Below are 26,335 nucleotides of genomic sequence, written 5' to 3'. Positions count from 1 at the left end.
TACTATGATAAACTGTATAAACACTACCTACTGACAGCTAAGAAAATATAACACTGGGTGAAGTGACAAGTGGCATTTGGGGAAGACTGATAATTTTGGTAGTCAGAGTTTGAAATAAACCTTTTCATGGATTTATGTATAAACATTATATGAATGTACTGTTTAGTATTATGTTCATATTATTCTATGTTAGAATATAGTTGTTTTTCAGTTTATAAAAAAACATAGGATTCGGTCTTTTTGAGTTCAGTACATTTGCTTGTCATAGGAATTTGCCTTCTGTAACAAAGGGTATCAGCATTCTTGTAAGCTATTGTTAGACTTCGCTATGTGGCAGTTCTAGAAGTCTGTGTGCAGTAACACCTACAACATTTAAGTTTGTGCTGATAAACAGCAATATCCATAGTAGGCTGTCCCTAAGAATATTATACCTATAACTGGCAACTGGGTGGGTTTAAGTGCAATATGATTCATGGTAAAACAGTATAAATGAAGCCTAATTTGTATTTGTAAGGAGAGGGGATGGGAGAGCAAAAACTTTCATGAAGGCTGGAAGGGAACATTAAGACTTAAGAACCCTTCAACAGCAGGGTCATATAAGATAATATTGATGCCTAAAGGATTAAAATACTTTTTCTTGAGGAAAAAAGTAACCTGGCAATCTTCCGGAAGTATAATATATTAAATTAGTAATAATATTACAGGTGCCTAAGACACAGGGATATTGGGTAACAGGAAGGTGACAGGAAGGGGATATAGAATTGAACCTTGTTCACCTTGACTTAAAGTCCTGTTTTATTTATTTTTTAATTGACTCGTGGTATATATTTTTTATTTTTTTGTTAAAGGCATTGTTCAGTTTGTTGATAGTGATATAAAAAAATGTATCTTTAAGAAATGTTGGTACAAAATTATCTTAGATGGTGCAGTGCCAAAAAATAATATATTGTTTCCCCTTTAAGGGACTTCATAGTGAGAAATCAATGGCCTTGCATTCATGCACACCCTTAAGATGGTGTCCTCAACCAGCTACCCCAAACAAAAGATATAAAGTGTCCTCTCCAATAAGATGGACTCATATTTCCTCAACTGTATTAAAACTGAAAACCCACTCTCCAATGAGAAATGTCACCCTTTCCTATCCAACAATCAAAATTTCCTCTCCTTCTTTCTTAACAATGCAGCAAGTCCAGTGCTCTTTGAATCCTGCATCTTGCAGACTGCAGGTGCCATTAGCTTTGCAGCATGGCAGATCCAATAATGAGAAAAATAATGGGGTCAGTACATTACATCATAAGTCAGCTGAAGAAGCTCAGACTGATTTGAACACATCAAATAATACAGCTGATCAAGAGGCTGGACTAATGCATTGCCAATCTACCCATCGGTCAGAAAGAAAAGACTATCTGTGTCACTCGAATGAATATAACAGTGCACTTCATCAAAGCAGGCAGTATGAATTAAAACATAACTTAGAAACTGTAAAAAATAACTTTTTGGACCATTCAAATAAAAATGAAGAACACAATGAATCTTCTGATCTGTCAGATGTTCAAAAGAACAGATTACTTAGTGAACACACTGAACAAAGTTATGACAAAATACCAAATTTAGAACACATTTGGTCTGATTTTCATGCTATTGAAACTGAAGAAACAAATTACCTGCAAACTGAACTGCAACATGAAGAGTTACCAGAATATCGATGGAAGAATAATGAAATACAGCAAGAATACATACAAGAGAAGCTCAGTACGAATATGAACAAAAAACAAAAAGGTGAGAGCCATTTATGCAACATAATGAAAACATAGTTTATCATTTTGCAAGATCAAGATAGTTTAGTTGGTCATGCATGGTTAGGCAATTTGGACAATTCTAATTCTGATTATACTTCTTAACCACCTGGAAATGAATAGCATCCTAGGATGTGTCTTTCCAAGATAAACTTTTCAGTCCATGAAAGAAAGTCCTGAAGAAACTTTTCAGTCCATGCACCTTCTCAGCTGGCTGGTTGTGCATAAGCAAAAGAGGAAGTGAGAAGGGCTCTTCCTCCTCTCAGATATCTATAGATGTCTGTATTGTATGACCTCTGAGGCAATTGGCAAAGTAGAATTAACTTTGTATACAGGCTTCTGTTATTGCGGAATTATTATGTGTCTCTGCACTCTGGTTAAGAGCAGAGACTCGTGCAGCTGCCCCTATGAATATACACTGAATAGACACATACCCCTGCAAAATGACAGGTTTTTGTGTAATAATAATTGCAATCTATACAAAGAAGTTTAAAACAAATCAGAAACAGTTTAGTGAAAAAGAAATCATACAAAAACCTGGTTGCAGCACCTTTTGAAATTATTACAGCACAGTTTTTTGGGGTAAGGGTCTATCAATTTGGCACACCTGGATTTTCCAGATCTGTCATATTGCAATGGCATCTCCCTTACATCCACAGATTTTCAATAGGATTAAGGTCTGGGCTCTGGTTGTGCCATTTAAGAACATTGATACTCCTTGGTGAAGCCATTGCTTTGTTCATGTATGATTTGGTTATTGTCATGCTAAAAGGTGAATTTCCTCTTCAGCTTCCCAAAAGATGTTTGAAGGTTTTGTGACAAAATAGACTGATACTTGGAACTACATGACATTTCATGCACCTTGACTAAAGCACTAGTTCCAGCTGATGAAAAGAAGCCCCAAAGCATAATTTTGCCTCCACCATGCTTCACGCTGGGTATGGTGTTCTTGTGATGATGTGCTGTTTTATTTTTGTGCCAAACATACCTTTTGGAATTATGGGCAAACAGTTTAACCTTTCATGTTTTGAAAGTTCTTTGTGAACTATGGCTTTTAGAGTATGAGACCAAGAGGAATAATCCTACAGTCAAACGTTATCAGAGCCACCATTGATGTCAGATGCTAACAACTATTAGAGATGAAACTGAATGTGACGGGCTAATTCTGAATGCAGTCACATTCTTGATTATTAAAAGGTGTGCAAAGTAATGCAACCAGTTTTTTTTTGTGATTTTTGCTTTACCTTATTTCACTTAAATGTTTCTGATTTGTTTTCAGCTTCTTTGTATAGATTTCAATTTTGAAATAAATGAGGAATAAGTTCTGACAGAATGTATCTCACTTTTTAACAAAAAAAAAAAACTGTGTAGACTTTTTATATCCAGTGTTTCACATTAAAGACTGGGCACCTTTGTTTTCTCTGAAGCAAGTTGGGCCATGCCAGCAGAAAAAGTTGCTCTTTTTAGGACTTTCAGTATTTCATTTATATCAGTTGTAATCACTTAAGACTCAAAACTGCAAATACTAGAGGTACTTGGTAAAGGACTTGCCCTCTCCCCCATTAAGCTATACCTCTTTTAATACATAATTCCCCCCAAAACAGCTAAAATTATAGGTAAGGCTTACTTCCCCTTGGATGTTTTTAAATCTTCAGCTTAAATTTTACTTGCAAAGTGACCCACAGGAGAAAAGCAAAGGCAACTTGAAAGTCGGCTTCGAACGGATCACCTAAAGCACCTGTAGGGACCCATAGGGTTAAATGGCCCTCATGGCTTTAAATCCCTACAGGTTCAGTTCCCTTAGTTGCTGGGCAGAAGGGAATGTATCTAAGTGAGTTCATTAACATATGTGTGCTATTGGTTAAAAGGTATGATGACCACATCCTGCCTCACTTTGGTATAGTGAAGGGAAAGGAGTGGCACCTTCCTGTTTGCATCCCCCTGAGGAACGGAGTAGATGTGTGCTGTGAGCCCAGGGCATGGGCCCAGGCCCAGTGAAGTCAGGGAACAGGGCCCCGTGAATGAGGCATTAGATAGTGGCAGGTGTAGCTCCCTTTATACTACACTCTAGGAGTGTAAGGCAGTTTTTGGAGATATCTCTCCCAGGCCACATTACCTGGAGTGTAGGGATCCAAGTGAATAGGGAATCAGGATAGAGAATTCCCTGAGGGATCCACTACGGGGTGTGTCGCAGAGAAGTGAGATTCCTGCCAGTTGGCCCGCAGGGGAGTGTCAGTCTGTATATACACTCTGTATGTGTTGCCTGTACCACGGGCCTCCAAAGCTGTATTGTGAGTAAACCCTGTAGATGTTCAAAAAACACTTATTATTTTGTTATTTGCAAGAACCTCTGGCGCCTTCTGTTTTAATTTATTTTGCATAGCAGCAAGAGAGGTGTAGTGCACAACACCCTCACCTTCCTCTTCCACTTAGTGAAGGCCCATTCTGGGTAAGAGAGTACAGTGTAACCCATGTTCTACTGGTACTAGTACGGGAAGGCAGCTATTGAGCTGAAATAGAGGTTACACACCTAAACAATTTTCCAGCATCTGCAGCCTAAATTTATGTTTCTATTCATTCAGACAGCTTTGGGGTTAATGATGTGAGCATATACATATATATATAGAAGATGCTGAAAAAAAGCTTAGGTGCTTTAGGTCATCGGTGCAAACCTGTCTTCCGGTTCAGCGCACATAGGCTGCTGTTGCCTTTCTCCTATGGGGCATTTTGCAAATCAAATTCAAGCTGAAGATTTTAAAAAATCCAAGGGAAAATAAGCCTTAAAAAAAATTGGTATTACTGTTCCTTTAATATAGGATAATACTTGCTGTCCCTTACAACTGCTGATTGACATTGCTTACTATAGCTAAGTTGATTATCCACATTTATCTCTAGAACTTATTCCATCACGTATTTGCCTAATTTAGTCTAATTAAGGCTATAAGATGATTGCATATTGTTACATTCCAAATGCATTTACAACATAGTAACATTGCATCTCATCTGCCAGTTAGCTGCCAAGAATGCCAGTTTGTCCAGATCCCTCTGCAAGGATGACACATCCTGGATGGAAATAATTTGTCTTCATAGTTTTGTGTCATCAGCAAATACAAATATGCGGCTTTCCTGCCCTCGCCAAGCATTAATGAACACATTAAATAAAATAGGGAGATCAAGGCTCAATCTTACAATCCATTTTACAAAAGGATTTGTCAATCCAACATAACCAACAATATAATCTTAAAATAGAATTTTAACATACATTTTAAAATGAATTTACAATGTTAATTTAAATAACAGCAATTAAATTCTTGGGGGCACATTTACTAATCCACAAACGTCCGAAAAGCGTCCGAATGCGTTTTTTTCATAATGATCGGTATTTTGCGACTTTTTCGAGCGCTCAATACGAAAAAGTCGCGACAATTCGCGAAATTCGTAAAGGCTATGAAAAGTCGCAACAATTCACGAAAGTCATAATGGCTATGAAAAAGTTGCGACAATTCACGAAATATGTAATGGCTATGAAAAAGTCGTGACAATTCGCGCAAGTCATAACGGCTACGAAAAAGTTGCAAAAAATACGAAAAAGCCGCAAAATGTTCGTTTTCCAATTTTTCCCATTCGGATTCGGATCCATGGATTAGTAAATCAGCCCCTTAGAGTTTTTAAGGGTCATTTATAAATGTAGCTACAAGTAATGATTGTGCTTAAATTGAAACAAATGTTGTACATATTGATTCCATTCATTAAATGTTCTTGCATCAAAATGAGTTTATTGCGCTCTGAACGACATTGTGCCTGACATTGCATTAGAATTGTTCCAAATGTTTTTGTCAAAATCTAACACCAGTAGAAAGATCTTTGCATGTGAGCTTTCTTTCTTAAGAAATTCATGTATCTATCTTGTTCTCTTTGCAGTAGCTTTATCGCATTTGAATTATCCCACCATCCAAACCGCTTGTAATTCTGAACTAAATCAGGTAACTATATTTTTGTAAACTGCAGAGTATGCTGTCATGCAAGTCATGAATTTGATTCTTTCAAATCCTGAACATTGAAAATAATTTAATTTTTACTTTATCAATTAGCATAAATGTTTTGGACAGGTATTTTCTGAATAAGTGTATACAAAGTTATATAATAATTATTATTCTGAACCTGTTAAAGAGAAGAATATTGTGGTGTTTGTTTGTTTGCAGAGTAACAATCTACCATGTAGCCTTGAAATAAGTTAAATTCAACATGAACATGTGAAAAAATTCTACATAGTAATTAACTATATATTTCAATATAAATCATACTTACAAAATCTACTAAATATATAACATATGGGGGCTGATTCACTAAAGTGCGATAAAACGTGCACTATTTATAGCGTGCGGTAAAAATTCTATCGCATCTTAATTTTCGCGACTTTTCCCACAATTCACTATTAGCACACTTGCGCTATTTCATGCGCGATACTGCATGCAATATTTTTGTCGCGGTACATAACATGCGCAGTATTTTTCGCATGCACGCAAATTATCGCAAGCGCTAATTGTCGCGACATTACGCACATGGCAATCGGCAGCATAAAACTGCCGACATTTTGCCCCGGGAGAGCACAGAAGTGCTAGAGAGGTGCTGTATAAATGTTTATTTGCAAAAAAACCCCCCAAAAAACAATAAAAATATAAGTAAGAAAGAAAAAGAAGTGCTAGAGATAATAAAATAGGGGGGGGACATTTAAGAATATTTAGCCAAATACTTAGGGGTCCATTTGCTAAAGTGGCTTAAATTAAGTGGGAGATTTTAGACACAGAATAAATGGCAAATATGTTATGGGCACTTTATTAAACGGGAACAAATATAATATTGCAATTATTCTGGCAACAAAACATTTGATTGGCAGTTATCACACTCGCCAGAAAATACGCTACGTACTAATTAACGCAAGTTTTACTATTCAGCAAAATGGGCTAAAGACAAAATTGTTGGCAGAATATTTGCAAAAATTTAACCCATATAGCATATTGATGCTGTTACTGATAAATGTAAGAGAGTAGGAGAAACTACATGAAAGTATAGAATCAATATATCAATATATATCAATATATCAATATCAAGGAAGGAAAAATAATTATACATTAACCAGTTCAAAAGTAGAAAAATAAAAACTTTTATTTTAACAATTAAAGAGAAAAAAATAGGGAAAAAAACTGGGAAAGATAAAACTTAGGGCTAGCTGCCCTTGAGTTCTCTAATGTCCCTCCTAAGCTCGTCCATTTCCCCCCGGAGCTGGGCTAACTGGGCCTTGATGTTATCCAGGTCCTCCTGCATTGACCGGCGTGATGGTCCCTCGTCGGCAGGAGAACCTGGTGCCCTGCGCTTGGCCTGGGGGGAGAACTCAAGGGCTTGGGGGGAAACTGGGGGAGGAATGAAGGAGGGGAGTGTCCGGGGCCTCAGGGGCCTCTGGTGCTGGGGCCTCGGGGGCCTCTGGTGCTGCCACTGGGGCCTCGGGAGTCTGGGGGGGCCTGGGGTTGGTTCTGTGAGATAGTATTGCAAGATGTTATTTAAATCTATTATACATATATATATATATATATATACATTCATACACAGAGGGCCACCATCATAAATAACGGTGCCCCTCACAAGAACATTTTTTGGGCCTCCCTCCTCCCACACCCCCACTGGCCCCTCCCCCTGTGAACCCTCACATCAATACAAAGGACACACAGACATTATTAGCCAGGGCCCCCTAAAACATTCGTGGCCCTTCCCCAAATGACACACACTATGGGCCGCTCCCTGCTGCTTCCCCCCTGCTTTAAACTTATTTATGCATATGTATTTGAAAATAGATGTGTATATATATATATATATATATATACAATAAGTTCAAGAATGGACAGCACACACTTTAAAGTGCAAAAGGTGTATTAAAAGATCAAATTCATACTGTACACAAAATGCGACGTTTCGAGCCCGGTCGGGCTCCTCCTCAAGGCATGTGGGCAGTAATTGTATATACAGATTCCCAAAGGAAGCTACTTACAGTCTACAGAGAGGAAATGACCACATAACATATTATACAAACATAGTACAGGGTTCCATCCCCATTTCAGTGATAACACCATTTATGAAATATACAGAGTACAGAGTTTCATCCCTGTTCGCATACATAACTCATTAGCAAAGTTATAGCATCTCATTATATTATACAGCACCACTATGCGATCTCAATTATAACAAATCCTTAAAGTTAAACAAACAAATACAGATTATAGTCCTTATTCAATCCATTTGGATGCAGGGAATTTAATCTCTTAATCCACCATACCTCCCTCTGTTTAAGTCTCAATTCCCGGTCTCCCCCCTTCCGCTGTGGGGGAACTCCCTCCAAAACGGTATACCTCAACTGTTCGGGGGTATGGCCATGTTCTTTAAAATGTTTTGAAAGTGGTAAAATATTGTTCCCTACATTAATTGTGGATTTGTGTTGTGAAATCCGAGACTTCACCTTTTGAACTGTTTCTCCCACATATATCTTTTTACATGGACAGATAATGGCATAAACCACATATTGTGATAGACATGTAAAGTGTCCCCTCAATGCAAATTTTTCACCTGTATATATATATATATATATATATATTATTTACGAATGGTCCGCACTCCCATATCACTCATATTTCACATAGTTTCTCTGGGTGCTGCAAAACGGTTGTTCCATGTATACAATATTCCAAGGATTATGCGCACTCCAATTCCAAGTGTTAAACTTTATTCATAGATAATCGCATATCAGTTACATCAACGTTTCGGTCATGGTCTAAGACCTTGTTCACGATGTTATACAGTATATATGTGTCTATGTTTTTTTTCAAATTACTTGCTAAATCTTTTAAGAAACGTATTGTGTAAAACCATATTAAAGTACAATAATTACCTTCAGCAATTTCTGCTATTTCATCAAAGTTCCTGCGCTTCAGGTCCGACCATATTCGCAGGAGCAGGCGGAGGTCCATTTCCAGGTTGAAGCCCCTGCGCAACCCGTCTATTAGGTCGCGCAGGATAGCTCTCTTCCTTTCATGGACCCCTATGAGCCCCAGCGTCAGCCTGTCATACCCTGAGCGCAGGATGAACTCTATAATATAGCGCCTCTCCCCCGATAACAGCAGCTCAGAAACCCCAGGCATGATGCTCTCAGTTTGGTGACAGCAGGCTCAATGACACAAAATGGCCCCAAGTCGCACATGTCAGGAGATTACAAAATCGCTACAAAATGTCCGCAAGTCGCGAGATTACAAAGTCGCGCAAAGAAATCGCCAAAATATACCTAGTAATGTATTTTGTGCAACTAAATATTTACCGCTACAGTACTGTATATTATGGCGACTAAATATTTACCGCTATAGTACTGTATATTATGGCGACTAAATATTTACCGCTATAGTAGCGAAATTCCATACATGCCAAGACTTTAGTAAAATTTGGTAAAAAAAAATAGATACTTGAATAAATAACACTGCTAAGTCCATATTTTATTGCCAAAAACTCATTTACTGTACTTTTCTATAATTTATCGCCTGCCTGAAGTAGGTGTTAATTTTTGCATAGACCAATGCGATATTTAGCGCGCCTAAGTGTTTGTGAATCATGCGATCGTATTCTTTTCAGCGCAAAAATTAACGCATGCGCATGCGGTCGCGCGAAAATTAACGCATGCAATATGGCGACTTAGCGCACGCAATAATACTATAGTGAATCGCGCGCTAATTATCGCGTCTATTTTAACGCAAAAAAGTGTGCAATAAATTTTATCGCACTTTAGTGAATCGCCCCGTGATCTTTAAAAAATAGGCTATATACTGTAAATGTGGAGATTTTTAAAGCAACACCCTGTCAGTTGATGCTGGGACATTAGTGTAGTATGTTTCAACCTAGAAATATGCTGCTAGCATTTTGGAATAGCAATTTTCTTTTGTCACAGGACAGTCTTCTGAACATTGACTTGGAGAAGCCAAGCAGTGGTAGTTTGGGGTTCTCACTGGCTGGGGGCAAGAATGGAGAAATGTTCCTAATTAAAGCAGTAAGTCCTGGAAGCGTGGCAGCTATTGATGGGAGGCTGCATGTGGGAGATATCTTAATAAAGGTAAGAAAAGTATTGAATTCATATTTCCTACAGTTTCTATATCTAGAAGGCAGTTTATATTATCTCTCTAAAATTGGGGACTAATTGAATGTCAAGGGGCAGATTTTTAGAAAAAATCTGAGGACTGTTTCTAGTGTTTTGTCACTCTTGTATTTAGGTGAATGGACATGAATTAGCGGGACTTACTCATGGAATAGCAGTTGGCATAATTCGTGAGGCCAAAGGACATGTAAAACTCACAGTACAGAGAAGAATCCCACAGTGCAGTTCTAATAAAAATCATGCACTTGAAAGAGGTATAGAAACTGTGGTTATAACGTCTAGTACAGAAATACACTGTATACATAGTGTATCTATTGATAAACACTACATTAACAAGCACTGTAAACACAGAATTTTATCAAGTTATTCCATATTTTCCATATATATATATATATATATATATTATATTCCATTTACATTAAGTGTCCACTTTCTGCTTTTTTAAGATGATCAGTGGCTCACAGCAGGCATGAAATTTCAAGGGCAGGATACATCAGATGCATCAGTGGAATATATTCATGTGCAAAACAAGTAAGGATGTTGACATATTTAGCAAGTGCTGTATAATCACCTTTATAGCTGTTAATGAATATAGTGTCCCTATTGGGGCAGTATACACCTGTGTTAATTTTTTTTACTTGTAGTGAAACTGAAATTATTTACTGTTCCAACTTTCTTAGTTCTTTAGAGCAGATTGCCCTCCTAATATAAACTCCCTGCTTTATGAACCCATCTGTAAGCCTGCTAATTATAGAGGAAATTAAGGGGAATTTAGTGAGGATAAAAAGAAATAAAGAAAATTGATTAGGCACTGATCTTTGGGTTTGAGCATATCGATGAAGAAAACAAAAGTTTTTCTGGCATTGATTGCTTGCCTGGTTTTAAATGGGAAGCCTTTTATTTTTTTTGAAAAGCACTGATTCTGCCCCTGCCCTTTAGAATGCAGATAAACACATGGACGAGGTGTTAGGCAGTAATAAAAAATGCAGGGAACATAGTAACATAGTTAGGTTGAAAAAAGGCTCATGCCAATCAAGTTCAACCTTATATGCCTATATATAACCTGTCCTGAGGCAACCCCCCCCCCCCCCCCCCCCATCCCTGGATCAGCTTGTACTAAGAGCTATCTCCCATAACCCTGTATTGTCTCACTTGCTAAAAGTCCATCCAACATTATCTAGTATCTAATATATCAGCCAGTACAACTGATTCAGGGAGAGAATTCCACAACTTCACAGCTCTCACTATAAAAAAAACCATTCTGAATATAGTAATGTCCTGTTTGAGCACTGCAAACTCTCTATAAAACGAAAGAATAACCCCCTCCTTTCACGATTCTATACCCCTTTTAAAAAAGCCCCAAACTAGTGAGTGAATTTTTTTCCGCAGGCATGGATTTTCCGCATTTCGCCATTGGCAAAGAGTTTTGCAAAACTTCCGCAAAAATGCGCTGCGAAAAAATTTGTTGCGTGTCAAAAAAATTTGCGGTTGTGTCAAAAATAGGCGCAGTCGCAGCAAAAAAGATGCGTGTGACAAAAAAACGTGGGACAATTGTGTTTTGGGAATTTTTCTGCAAAGCAAAATGGGACAGATTTGCTCATCACTACTCAAAACATTGTTTGCCCTTGCAGCTACTGCCTGGCATTGCTTGCTACAGCAAAGTTTATTATCTACAAGGACATCAAGAGCCTTCTCAATTGTGGATTTTCCTAGTGCAGTCCTATTAAGGGTATAAATGGCTTGCATATTTTTGCATCCTGGGTGCATGACCTTACATTTATCCACATTAAATCTCATCTGCCAAGATATCCAGTTTGTCAAGATCATGGAATTAATTGGGCTGCAGAGTTTTGTGTCATCTGCAAATACTGATACATTACTTACAATACCTTGCCCTCAGTCATTAATGAACTTGTTAAATAAAATTGGATCCAACACAGAACCCTGAGGGTCCCCACTAAGAAACTTACTCCAACTAGAGAATGTACCATTTACAAACACCCTCTGTACCTGATCCTGTAGCCAGTTTCCTATCCATGTGCAAAATACTTCACTAAGACCGACAGACCTTAGTTTAGAAAGCAGTCGATTGTGGGGCACTGTATCAAACACCTACTGCACCCCCACTGTCCAGCTTCTTACAAACCTCATCATTGAAAGCAATTAAATTTGTCTGACTTGACCTTGCCGTCATAAAGCCATGCTGATTACTGCTCTTAATGCCATTCCCTGGAACATAATGAATGTGATCCCTTAACAAGGCTTCAATTAACTTGCCCACCACAGATGTCAAACTTACTGGCCTATAATTGCCAGTCTGAGATCATTATCTCCTTTAAAATATATAGCTTTCCTCCAATCCATAGGTACCATACCAGATGAAAGTGAGTCTGAGAATATCATAAATAGAGGCCTGGTTAGCACTGGTAAGCTCTCTCCGTACCCAATGGTGTATTCCATCTAGCTGTGGTGCCTTGTTTACATTCATTTGGATCAACCCTTTATTTACCATATCCTGTGTCAACCACTGACTAGAATTAGCTAAGCCAGTGCAGCTATTGGGTAGGCCTTGGAAATCTGGTTCCTAAATTGTAAATACTGAAGAAAATAACTGATTTAGCACATTTGCCTTTTCTGCAGCAGTTATAGCTAGGAATGGGCAAAATGATTCACACTACAAAAAAATTTGCTGCGCGTCGTGTAATTTGATGCGCGAGTAGCTTTGTATGATGCGCACACGTTGGCTTTTAATGCGTGCGTCAAAGGAATGAAAAACAACTACGCATGCATCAAAGGAATAAAAAACAACTATGCATGCATCAATAGCCAATGCGCGTGTCATAGAAAGCGGTTCACACATCAAATTAAGCGTCAGGCAGCAAATTTTACTGTTTGCCGCGCTAATCATTTCACCCATCCCTAGTTATAACCAAAGAGTTACTTTAATTCAATATAGCCACACTTTCAACCTGCAACTTTTTACTATTAATATACTTAAAAAACTTCGGTTTAGTCTTAGGGGCACATTTACTAACCCACGAACGGGCCGAATGCGTCCGATTGCGTTTCTTTCGTAATGATCGGTAATTTTGCGATTTTTTTCGGCGTCTTTATGATTTTTGCGTAAAAACGCGAGTTTTTCGTAGCCATTACGAAAGTTGCGCAAAGTCGCGATTTTTTCGTAGCGTTAAAACTTGCACGAAACGTCGCGCCTTTTAAGTTTTAACGCTACGAAAAAGGCGCGACTTTGCGCGCAAGTGTTAACGCTACGAAAAAATCTCGACTTTGTGCAACTTTCGTAATGGCTACGAAAAACTTGCGTTTTTACGCAAAAATCGTAAAGACGCCGAAAAACTCGCGTTTTTACGCAAAAATCGTAAAGACGCCGAAAAAATCACAAAAAATAAGAAAAAGTCGCAAAATGTTCGTTTCCAATCGGAATTTTTCCAATTCGCATTCGAAATCGTGTCTTAGTAAATCAGCCCCTTAGCCTCTGCTGCAATGTGCTTCTCATTTTCCGGATTACTGTTTTACAACACTTCTGTCCCCTGTGATTTGTAATGCTTAAATGCTTTCTTTTTTTTCCCATTCTCTTTTTTACCTCTGAATTAATCCACATAGGGTAGTTCTTAATGCATCTACAGTTACTTCTTAAGGGAGTAAATTGAATCATTTTAAACAACAACTGTTCTGTGTTTTTAGCAGAAAATCTAATGCCCCAATCTATGCTTTTTTGAAATTCTTTGTTGCCCATATGTAAATTTGTTTTTTGCACCATACATTAAATTAATCATTAAATTAATCAAATCAAATTATTTTTAAAAATTGGAATTGATTGCTTAAAACAGACTTTATGGAAGATTGGCCTTCTCATTTACTGATTATTACTAATTATTACTTTATATTTATAGCAGTTTCTAAAAGTTGGACAGGTTAGGGGATCTGTTATGCTAAATTCCTGGGATCTCCACACTGTTGAGCACCATGTATTAAAGCTACATAAAATATTTAAATATTTTGTTTTTTAAAAGGGTCATTTTTCTATGCTTTTAAAAAACAAAATATTTAAATATTTATGTATGTATGTATATGGTTCGGTTTTCTGAAGTCACACAAAGTTGCCTGGAGGAGCAAACTTTCAATGACCTCCAAAAACCAAAGCGATGCGTATTGCCTTTTCACTGGCGATTCACTTTGTTGCCGGTAGAAGGGCATTTCAGAGAAATTAGTAGCCCTTGGTAGCAGAGATCTATCATGGGCGACCAATCTCTCCAAGGATCATTACCCTAAGGGGGAGATTTACTAATCCACAAACGGTCCGAAGGCGTCCGAATGCGCTCAATACGAAAAAATCGTGACAGCTGCGAAATAGTCGTGCAAAATACGAAAAATCGCGACGGCGACAAAAAAGTCGCAAAATTTTCGTTTCCAATACGATTTTTTCCCTTTCGGGGTTCAGATTCGTGGATTAGTAAATCTCCCCCTAAGGCTCATAGCACAGCAAACTTGCAGTTTTATGTGTAAAACATAGACACAAAGTCTTTGTGGTTGTGTCAATAGCTGAAACTATCAATAGCTGAGACTACCGGCAACAGAATTGTATGTTATTGTTCTTATTAACAACACATGCACTTGCCGCGTTGAATGACATCATCCTCACTCTGCAAATGCCATGCACAATTGTGTTGAAAACAACTTGTCACACAGCTATAGGGATGCTGGAATTCTGGTAAAAAATGCTGGTTGGGAACAAAACAAGGGGAAAATGTTTGTAAATTAGATTTTTTTAAATAATGTTGGAGAAATTCCCTGAATCTGCATAGGATTCATTTTTTTTTTAATTTTAGTTTTAAAGGCTTGTTTTATATGGTTTATTTATTTTGTTACCTTTGCAGTAATGACTTGTGTGTGAAGTCTAAATCATGCAGGAGCTTTTCTTTAGAGAAAGCCAATGACTCAGGAAACTCTACCATCAAGGATGAGGAAAATTCTCAAACTTTTGGTAACACTGATATTCTCTACTATTATTATTATAAATAACATGTTATATATCTTTTTTAATAATGGTAGCGGAAAGCATAATTAACTTGTTTTAGGAATCTCAGGGTTTAAATCCATCAGGCATAGGTTTTCGATCAACATTCTTCACTGATATACAGGTATGGGATCTGTTATACAGAAGGCTCGGGACCTGGGGTTTTCCGGATAAGGGATCTTTCTGTAATTTGGATATCCATAACTTAAGTCTGCTAAAAATCATTTAAATATTAACTAAACCCAATGTGATTGTTTTGCCTTCAATAAGGATTAATTATATCTTAGTTGGGATCAAGTACAAGGTACTGTTTTATAATTACAGAGGAAAAGGAAATCATTTCATAAAATTAAAATAATTTGCTTATAATGGAGTCTATGGGAGATGGCCTTTCCGTTATTCTGGATAATGGGTTTCCGGATAAGGGATCCCATACCTGTAGTAGGTTAAACTGCATATTTGTTAGTGTAGCATAGGGTGTCTAATTAAAATTTGCCTAATAAATGATATATTTTTAATTATGGCATTTAACTAATTAGATTAGTTTATAAATAAAACACCTGTAGGTTTAAGCAAATGGTGACTTGTTATGTACTGATGATGAGATATAGAATTCTAAAATCCAATATAAGCAACTATAATTAAATGTTTTTCAGCTATAATGACTGTAGTAATGTAATGAAACTGCAAATTGCACTTAATTATACATTGAGTTATAAAATGTCATTTTTGTTTATGAAAATCATATATGACACTTTCTATCCCCATACTTGATTTCTCTTCTACAGGCCCTTTGTTAATCACTGAGGAGGATTTGCATTGCTTGCCCGTAAATAAGCAATTCTCAGAGTCTGAGATCCAAGCTCTTGTCGTCACTGCACAGAGGCTTATTCAAGATCAAGATCTTTACCAAGAGTTTTTGGTAAGTCATCATTCCAACCTACTAACCCATAGATAATACATATTCACTCAGTTGAGGGTGAAGTGTCTTGAAAGAGTATCCTTACATAGAAAACTAATGAACTATAATAATGATGGCAGTGAAAAAACATAGATATTGTAGTATAGCACTAGAAACACCTAGAAACATTGGAAGATACTTTTTGAGACATTTAAGGCATTTAAGGCATTCAAGTTGGTAGGGACAGATGAAACTTTTATTAGATAAAAAAAAAACGATAAAGCATACCAAATTGCTATCAGACAACTTAAAATAGAGAATGAAAAAAGTATTGCAATGATTAGTTAAAATGAATCCAAAATTATTCTTTAGATATGTAAATAGTATCAATATTTCATTGCAACAAGGGATAGACCCATTCTATTCAAAATGCTTCACTGTCTATATATTACTCCAATGCACCTTAGCAGAAAGAGTAATGTTGAAAAGGCCTACTTCCCCAAGTGCAGAGAACAAAATCTAGCCTTATGCACATGATGTGCTTGTGTCAGAAAAATAGCCAGGTTTTGAAATAAAATCATGTATTTTATTCAAGACAAAACCACCTTCCCTAAAATCCTGTCTCCTCAGGTTTGCTTGTTGATGACCTGGTCTTAAATAATGCCCAGTGCAACCTTTAAACGTACTTGCATGTGACACTTTTCCTTCATTGTTACTCACTGTTTCTGTATAAATACGTAGAAGAACCATCTGACCAGCTGTTTCTCCTTCCCTGTATCTCCCCTGTTTGTTATTTAATATAAAATGATAATTAAAGCATGTTAAAAAAATATGTAAATTGTAGAAAATGAAGCAAGATGGAGTGGGACCCTTATAATCAGAGGGAGGTAATTTGGTTTTATTATTATTATTATTATTAACATTTATTTATAAAGCGCCAACATTTCCGCAGTGCTGTACAATAAGTGGGTTTCATACATTGGACATACAAAGTAACATATAAAGCAATCAATAACTGATACAAGAGGTGAAGAGAGCCCTGCCGAAAAGAGCTTACAATCTACAAGGAGAAAGAGTTGAGACACAAGGTGTGGGAATGGGCATGACAGAGTTGTGAGAGGTAGTGTCAATAGAGGAAAGCCAGGTCTCTGTTATTGCAAATAAGTTAAGCGATTTAGCAATGAAAAGGTCATGGATGGAGGTGAGTTTGTTGCAGATGGAGCGGGAATTCCAGAGGGCACAGGAAATTTGAACAGAGGCTTTGTGTATAGGGGTAAGGGTTCTGTACTTTAAAGGGGTACAAGGTGGGCTTGGTGAACGTGACCCTAACAAAACAGGGATGGGGTTAAGGGCCAGGGTTGGGGGAAATGTCACCAGCAGCAAGTAACAGGAAGGAGAGGAATGCAAGGTGAGAGCGGGATTTGTATGTTCTTGTTTTATGTGAGGAGAAAGAGTTAACTGGAGTTATGGAGCAAAGCACTTTAAATACTTCATGTGCTGAAAGGAAAGAAGAGGAGAGAGGCAGTGATTGTTATACCTTTCTGACTGGATGGAGGGTGTGGCTGGAGATGTTTTAAGAAACATGAAAGTGCAAAGAGAAGGAAGGCAGGATAAAACATTTTGGGGTAGGAAATAACAAACTACCAGGAACAAGCAAAGTTGTTTTCTTGCGATTCCATATTGTTTAGCGTTGATTGGAGATAGTTTGGAGCCTTGCCAATGCCTTGTCCAACTGCCTTGTTTAACTGCCATTTTCCTTCTTCTTAGCACTTGTGAAATATTAGCACTTAGGAAATTTTAGCACTAGTGCCTGCCCCTGACACTGGTTTATGAGGGAAAAGGCAGAGATTCTTAAATGTTATTTTATATCTGTCTACACAACTGAGGAACCAGCTAATGAAGGCTTCCCTTTTAATAGACCCAATTCTAGTATTCTAGTAATAGACCTACTAATGCATGGGTAACTCAGGAGCAAATTCAAAAGATACTTGAACATGTAAACATAAACAAGTCCAGCACTGGATGATATTCATCCAAGGGTACTAAAAACGCTTAGCTCTGTAATTTCCAAAACTTTTTACTTTTGGTAAAAGTTGGTAAATGGAAATATGATGCCACTTTTCAAAAGGGATCTTGTTCTCAGCCTGAAAACTATAGGCCTGTTAGTTGGTGGAAAGCATTTGGAGGGGGTAATAAAGATATGATACTTTGCAAATCATAATACTATAATGCCACGGTGCCATGATGGTTTTATGTGTAACAGAACAGAAACAGGGATGGCATGAATGTTATCAACTTAGATTCTGCAAAAGCATTTCATTCCATACTACGTATACTACTATACGTCAGTACAAACTAATATGACAGCTGCCATCTTGAACTAATAGTGATAATAATAGTGATAATTTCTATGTTAATTTCTATGAACATTTCTATGTTTTCTCAGGTATAGTAAAGTATTTTACAAAATAAATATAGTGTCATAACTTGCAATATTGTGGCTAATATATTGGGAATAAACTGCATCAATCGCTTTCCTTTTCTCTTAATGCCTTTTAAAATTGGCTTGGATGACTTTTTGAACAAGCATAAAATTCAAGGTTATTGTGAGCTTATGATCTACAGCTAGTTTAGTGTAGGTATCAATATATACAATATATATACTGTATATATGTGATTGTATAGATAGGTTTGTTGAACTGTTGTCTTTTTACAGCCTAAAGTAACCATGTAACTATGATACATGAATTTAGAACGCTATATTAAGTGGATTTATATCATATATAAAACGTAATTTTTGACTGGATTAACATGGAGTAGAGAAAAAGTTTCAGTATCCTATCTTTGCAATCCCTAGGCCTTGGAACACGAGAAACCAGCTGACTCTTTTCATGTGGCTTCTGCACCTGAAAACCGTAACAAGAACAGATACAGAGATATTCTGCCATGTGAGATAAAAACATCATTATGGTTGGATTAAAAACAACACAATTCAAGTTAAAGTGATAATGCCCCAACTGCATGTTGTGAGAACCCCAAGAATCTATTATTAACAATAAAGAGCTCTAGGCAGGGATTCTGCTCCTCTTCTCTACTAGGAGAGGAGGGAGGGAAAAACCTTGACAAGCCATTCTTGTAGACCAGTGCTGTCCAACTGGCGGCCCGCGACCCCCCTCTGTGTGGCTCCCCACCTGTCTGACTGCTTTGATGGCTTAACTTTGTGTAAGATTTAAATGGTATCAGTACTGAGTTTAATTGGCCCCCTGTATGGTTCTCACCTGAGATTCAGGCTGTAATCCCCCTGTATTGTTTAAAAATGTAATCCCCTCTACTGTTCACACCTTTTAATCTCTGTATTGTTCCCCCACTGCATTGTTCACACCTCAGGCTCAGGCTGTAATCACCCACATTGTTCTCCTGTTCACACCTCAGACATTGTATGTAATGCCTGGCCTATGCTGCCTGTGTGTAGGCAGCATAGGGTAGGCAGAGTATGGCACATAGTCAGCATAGGGCAGGGAGGGTATGGCACACACAGGCAGCATAGGCCAGGGAGGATATGGCACACACAGGCAGGGTAGGGAAGGCAGAGTATGGCACACACAGGCAGGGTAGGGCAGGCAGAGTATGGCACACACAGGCAGCATAGGACAGACAGAGTATGGCACACAGACATTGTATGTACTGCCTGGCCTATGCTGCCTGTGTGTAGGTAGCATAGGGTAGGCAGATTATGGCACATAGGCAGCATAGGGCAGGGAGGGAATGGCACACACAGGCAGCATAGGGCAAGGAGGATATGACGCACACAGGCAGGGTAGGGCAGGCAGAGTATGGCACACACAGGCAGCATAGGACAGACAGAGTATGGCACACACAGGCAGGGTAGGGCAGAGTATGGCACACATAGGCAGCATAGGGCTGGCAGAGGATGGCACACACACACAGGCAGGGTAGGGCTGAGTATGGCACACACAGGCAGCATAGGGCAGAGTATGGCACACACAGGCATCATAGGGCAGGCAGAGTATGGGACACACAGACAGCATAGGGCAGGCAGAGTGCTGCCTGTGTGTGCCATACTCTGCCTACCCTATGCTGCCTGTGGGAGGTGAACCTGGCAGGGGTTTGCTTTGGAAGTTTGTTAACAGTTGGAAATAGCGATTAAATGGTTCCTAAGGTGTGTAATTATATGCTGGGGGTTGCTGTGCTATCCACAGGGGAGGAGGATGATATCCCTGTAGAGAGGACGAAGCATTTGGGTTTTTGCTGCACTACCACCATTGTGATAATATGGGTGTGGTCTGAAATGGGCGTAGTTTGAAATGGGTGTGGTTTAAAGGGGGAGTGGTCAAACTGGCTTCCATTAGCGGCCCTCCACCATGTATGCAAGAGAACTTCCGGCCCTCAGCGCCACAGAAGTTGGACAGCACTGTTGTAGACAATTATGAAATGAATGGAGCACCGTCTCCTTTATTTGTTCCATGCACAGAGAATTATATTCAGTTTTTCCATTGAACATTTTTTATCATTTCCCCTATACTATATTTAGTAGTCACTCCTAAAAAAGTCTTTGAAAATGAAACAAATCAGTCTTTTACTGAGAAGGAGTCCTATACATTTGACAAGACTTCATTACAAACCATGTAAAATCTCTAGGTTTGTATACATGTTATTTCAAAGATTACTGTAAATAAATCTTGCATATTATTCCCCATAGATGACAGCACTCGTGTACGAGTAGGGGATGAGGGGTACATCAATGCAAGTTATGTCACTGTCCCAGTGGGAGAAAAAAAACTGCGGTACATCTGCACACAGGGGCCTCTCCCAGACACTGTGAATTATTTCTGGCAGATGGTATGGGAGAACCACAGCTCAGTAATCATAATGATGACTCAAGAGAGAGAGAGTGGGAAAGTGAAGAGTGAACAATACTGGCCAGAGCAAATTCAAGAAACCTGGAAAGGGGAGAATCTTTCTTTAAGGTTGGAAAAGTGTAATGCATTGCAAGACTTCACTATACGAATTATGACCTTATTTCAAAAAGAGGTAGGTAAATATACTGTACTTCTGTTTCTATCTGTGGATAATCGTAAACTGACAGATAGTTAAGTCTATTATATAGCTTGCTGCTTATGGTTACATTTTTGTTTTAGACAGGGGAAAATAGGCTCATCACACATTTGCAGTTTACCACGTGGCCTGATCACAGTACTCCTCAGTCTCCTCAGTCTCTGCTTCACTTTCTTTGTTACTTACGGAGATTCCACAATGAATGGCCTTTGGTTGTGCACTGTAGTGCTGGAATTGGAAGGACTGGTGTTTTAATCTGTGTACATGTGATACTTACATATTTGGAACAAGGCATACAGGTGAGAGATGGAACTTCATATACATATCATATCTTGCTACAAGACAAAGTTGAAAAAAAATTAGACAAACAATGCAAAAATGTCTTCAGTTATTCTATCAATTAAATAATATGCTCATAACTACAGTATCGTATATGTGCAACAATACAAACCTTTATTTTATTAAAGGTGCATAAACACTGCACCTATAATAAAATTAAAAAAAATATTTCTTTTTTGTTTACATAGATGTGATTCTACAGATTGTAAGAGTCAGGGACAGACTCTTATTGTTTCCTTTCAAATTATTTCCAAATTCCCCTTAGGTTTACAGTGTAATGCAACCCCTTTTTTACTGTTTTACATTATGTAGTGATGGTTTCTGAGACTTGAAGTACGTCTTCTTCCCATTGTGAGTGGTACACAGATTTTCTGGAAAGCAGAGGGACTTCCATTTGCTTGCTGGATGAAGTTACCAAGGGATATTCAAAATTGAAGAGCTTTAAAGGAAAACTTTAAAGAAACAGTAACACCAAAAAATTAAAGTGTTTTAAAGTAATTAAAATATAATGTATTGTTACCCTGCACTGGTGACACTCGTGTGTTTGCTTTAGAAATTCTACTATAGTTTATATAAATAAGCTGCTGTGTAGCCATGGGGGTAGCCATTTAAGCTGGAAAAAAAGGGAAAAAGACACAGGTGTCTCCTTTTTTCCAGCTTAAATGGGTGCCCCCATGGCTACACATCGGCTTATTTATATAAACTATAGTAGTGTTTCTGTAGCAAACACAACAGTTTTACCACTGCAGGCCAACGGTAGATGTTTTTATTACTTTGATACATTTTCATTCTTGTGTTACTGTTTCTTTAAAGGAGAAGGAAAGGTAAAATCATTGGGGGTTGCCAAAATGTTAGGAGGCACAAATCTTCACTGCTAAAGGGCTGTGCTTGCCCTGGGCTGGTACAGAATCCCAAAACATAATGTACAACATTTCTGGTCTACTTCTTTGGTTAAGCTTTACTTTTCCTTTAAAACATACCACCTGGTTACCATCCAGTGCTAGCAACATGATGCTCTGGCTTGTGTGCTGGGTACCATTTATATAGGTCAGATGCAATCCATAGACACATGTGAGAAATGTATGCAGTATGGAACTGCTGGGTAAATGGGTCAACACACGTGCAAAATAGCAGCATACACTCAGTCATGCTCAGTGTGTTCCAGTGACATTGCAGATCAGAACATTTCATCATGGACAATTGTTCTTGCTTACTACCATTTTGCACATGCACATTTTACTATATATTTTATATTTTTTATATAAGTTTTACCCACAGTACTTTATTTGTTGTAGTATCCTATATTTCATGCAGAAATCCTATGGAATTTAGTGGCAGCAGAAAAGGGAAAGTTTTTTTCAGTATAAAGAAGGGTGCAATGATGGTGTAGCCCAATATTTAAATATAAAGCAAATCCTCTGCACTCTCCATTAGTATATTAAAGGAGAAGGAAAAGCTAATGAAGAGCTAATCTCAAGCTGCAGGCATATCTTCAGTTGTCTCAATAGTGCCTTTAAAGGAAAAGGGAAGGCTAAGTCACCTGGGGGTGCCAAAATGTTAGGCACCCCAAGTGACTTTAATCGCTTACCTTGTACCCCGGGCTGGTGCACCTGTTAGGAGAAAACAGCACCAGCCCGGGGTACCTGTAGCAAGCGCTTCCTCCTTCCTGCTGCATTTTGCCAGGACCCCACGACCGGCGCATGCGCAGTAGAGTGAAAAGCTGACTTCTCTGTTAAAGTTCGCCTTTTTTACTCTACCGCGCATGCGTGTGTACGCGAAGCAGGAAGGAGGAAGCGCTGCAGTTACCCTGGGCTGGTGCGGTTCTCTCCGAACAGGGGCACCAGCCTGGGGCAAAAGGTAGGCGATTTAAGTCACTTGGGGGTGCCTAACATTTTAGCACCCCCAAGTGACTTTGCCTTTCCTTGATGATCAGAAGCCAAACAGGAAGAAAAAACGCTGAGCTGTGTAAAGCAAGTTCCCATAATGCCTCACTCCTGCACCCAGACCCAGACCACGTATACCTGCTCAGTTACTTAGACTAGGGGGCACATTTACTAATCCACGAATCCGAATCACGAATGGGAAAAAATCGTTTTGGAAATGAAAATTTCGTAAGATTGCAAATATCACGAAAATGCTTACGAAAAAATCGTATTAGTCACGATAATATCGTATTGGCGATCCGAAAGTCACGAAATTTTTGTACTGAACAATTGTAAACAGCAGTAAAACCTTCCGATTTTTTCGTGCAAACGTCCGAAAAAGTCGTGCGCCGTACGAAAAAGTCGTGCGGACGCCCGAAAAAATAGGCGAAAATACACTCGCTCGTGCGTTCGTGCTTTTGTAAATGTGCCCCCAAGAGTCAGCTTCCTGCTGATTGGCTCAGATCCACATTCCTAAGGGGGGGGTGAGTTCTTAGCATTTTTGAGGGAGGTGGGACCTCCTCCCTCCTGCAGAGGGGAGAGAGCCCGGTGTCTCTTGACAGGAAAACAGACACAAGAAATCTTTTGACAGAGTCAAAGTCAGTGCAGCGTTTCTGTGAGTGCTTATGGCTGTATTTACATAGACCTTTCTGATAAAGCTTAGTTTTTACCTTTCCTTCTCCTTTAAATATTTTTCTGTAAAAGGATGCTAAACTAAAATATATAGATTTATCCATATTTTGCAATAAATGTAAGCTGACCAAATAAGTCAAAGTCATCTCTGGTCTGGCCAGTCTTATACTGATTTGAATTTAATTCATAAAACTTAAATAATTACAAATAGGCTCTATGTTAAGTTCATATTTTAGTCTAGCAAAGCAGGTTGAAAAGGGTTAGGTGGGTCTTATCAATATGTTGCAGAAATTGTTATTTTCAATCACCTAAATTGTACAGAATCATTTTCAGGTCTACATGATTGATACACCACTGCAATAACATTGTAACCACCATAGGTAGAGATGCGAAACCAGGACAATGAGCTTATTAAAGCTGTATATATTAGAGGCCTCAAGCTATAAATCCCAGCATACCCTGAAGGTGCCCCTATACCACCAGTACAACTTCCAGCAGTATGCCCATTGCCTTTCAAATTTCATGGGATAGATTTCACACAAAGTTGTGAAAGCATATGTCGGAGGATCATTCTATCCATCCAAATATACATTAATAACCATTCCCCATTGTCATTTAACTGTATCAGAAGGAGCTTAAACTACTACTGTGTACTACAAGTACAAGTAGTTCTGCTCAGGTTCCTGACAGGTGGTACCAGCCTTGGACACTTTTGGCAGATCCAGGAGCTATGTGGAACAAATGATTTTACTGTGTATTAGCAGCAACTAAAAGTTAGTTGTTTTGTAGGGGAGCAGTAGTAGGGAAGCAGGGTTACTTCTATATTATTATGCACTTTTACAGTATAGTAAGTAGGGGGCACCAGAGAACTATAACCCTTATTTTATTTGCCTATTATTATTAACTGTTATAATTAACAGTTGATGCAAAATGGCAACAGACATGTACAGTCATCTGCTTTGTATTCTAAAGACCCCATTAGCTTAGGCAGCATTTTGTAAATTTAGAGAAGCCATTCTGATGAAGAGTGTTTTATCTTTCTAGCAAGATACTTCATACTGCTTCTTTTTTAAATCTCATTAAGCATAGGGGTATGACATTGTAAATACACAAATATCTTGTTATTTTTTGTTGACTGCAGTTTCAGATCAAAGATATTGTAAAGACAATGAGGCAGCAGCGCTATGGAATGATACAAACTAAGGTAAGAAAACTGAGTTCTGTCATATCATAGATTTCCCTCTTACAAGTGCCGCTGCCCATGAAAATTATCTGCCTCACACTTGAAACTTTTCATTTTCTTCTTAACTGTATTCTTCCTAATTTACTAATGAATATACACCTGTTCCTTGTGAATGAAAACTATTCTTTTTTTATTACACCCCTTGTCTGCATGTTCTACTCTAAAGCTTCAGACTGTATTTTTATTTGCTGGTTACTGACATGTAATACAATTTCATGCAGGACCAGTACATATTTTGTTATAAGGCTCTGCTGACAGCACTAAGGCTTCTTCCATATGTGGACCACACAGACCTCTGTATTCTAGAAAAATGAAACAGCGTTGGAATTATGGCACACTGAAACAGACCATCTTGTCAAGCTGGATAGGAAGATGACTAATGAACACAGTGTAGTAGATTATGTAGTCCAAGCACAACCTTGCCTTTTAATTTGTAGATATGATTGCTGCTAATATTTCTTATTAAATACAGGAATCAATGATACATGAAAATTTCACAGAGATGTTGCTAAACTGATGTGTTAAAATTCTGATGTCCAACATTGATGGGGCTTGGGGCCCTTAATAAATGCAATATTAATAGGAAACAATAGGAAATGTACACATAAAACATGGGATTAACTGTAGTATATAATATTTTATTTTAGAGAATGTTTTGCATAAACATAATACACATACCATAAATGTATTTAATAGTAGTTTGCAATTAATTATAAATGACTCATGACACAGTAAGCTGGAATCCTGTAGTATTCTGTCAAAATTGGAATTTCTTTGTTTCAAAATTATTAGGGTTAATAAACTCAAACATTTGTCCCCCAGGTGTAATAAAAAAAAAGGCACTATGTTTGCCCAGAAGCAGTAACCCATAGCGACCAATAGGATGCTTGCTTTTAAACAGGTGACCAGTAAATTCTGATTGGCTGGTATGGGTTACAGCTCCTGGGCAAAGGTAGAGCCTTTTGTTACATAACCCCCTGTGACAAATGCATTGCAAAATGTATTAATTGCTGGAAACCATAGGTGTACAAAAGGTTTAACAAATCACATAACACCTAATATAGTAGTTTTGGTGTGTCTCTTAGGAAGATTCTATCTTAAGTGTTCCCACCTTCACTTTTCTGTGGTGAGGACCTTAGTTACTCCCAAGTTACAAAGTGGCTAATGTATCAAGTACCTCAGTTTTTACTGAGCTGTAAGAAATG

The 26,335-nt window shown here is 38.2% G+C and overlaps 1 protein-coding gene across 3 annotated transcripts in view; it reads left to right on the top strand.

Annotated features, from left to right (window-relative positions):
- The window catches only part of frmpd2 (FERM and PDZ domain containing 2), a 137,579-nt gene extending 111,714 nt beyond the window's left edge, over positions 1-25,865 (top strand). Inside the window, exons 30-41 of one of the 3 annotated variants that reach the window (XM_031905727.1) lie at positions 963-1,779; positions 5,718-5,779; positions 9,778-9,939; positions 10,097-10,235; positions 10,428-10,512; positions 14,877-14,983; positions 15,805-15,938; positions 18,775-18,865; positions 20,638-20,969; positions 21,077-21,292; positions 25,029-25,091; positions 25,352-25,865. In XM_031905727.1, the coding sequence (XP_031761587.1) occupies positions 963-1,779; positions 5,718-5,779; positions 9,778-9,939; positions 10,097-10,235; positions 10,428-10,512; positions 14,877-14,983; positions 15,805-15,938; positions 18,775-18,865; positions 20,638-20,969; positions 21,077-21,292; positions 25,029-25,091; positions 25,352-25,444 (2,301 nt within the window). In that variant the 3' untranslated portion in view covers positions 25,445-25,865. The remainder of the gene's footprint in view (positions 1-962; positions 1,780-5,717; positions 5,780-9,777; positions 9,940-10,096; positions 10,236-10,427; positions 10,513-14,876; positions 14,984-15,804; positions 15,939-18,774; positions 18,866-20,637; positions 20,970-21,076; positions 21,293-25,028; positions 25,092-25,351) is intronic. The other 2 variants (XM_031905728.1, XM_012967740.3) reach the window with 2 other exon arrangements.
- Positions 25,866-26,335: the final 470 nt, after the last annotated feature.

This window comes from Xenopus tropicalis, chromosome 7 (genome assembly GCF_000004195.4).
Source record: "Xenopus tropicalis strain Nigerian chromosome 7, UCB_Xtro_10.0, whole genome shotgun sequence".
NCBI classification, from domain to species: Eukaryota; Metazoa; Chordata; class Amphibia; order Anura; family Pipidae; genus Xenopus; species Xenopus tropicalis.
The sequence above is the reverse complement of the archived record's forward strand: the minus strand, read 5'-3'. Positions and strand labels throughout refer to the sequence as shown.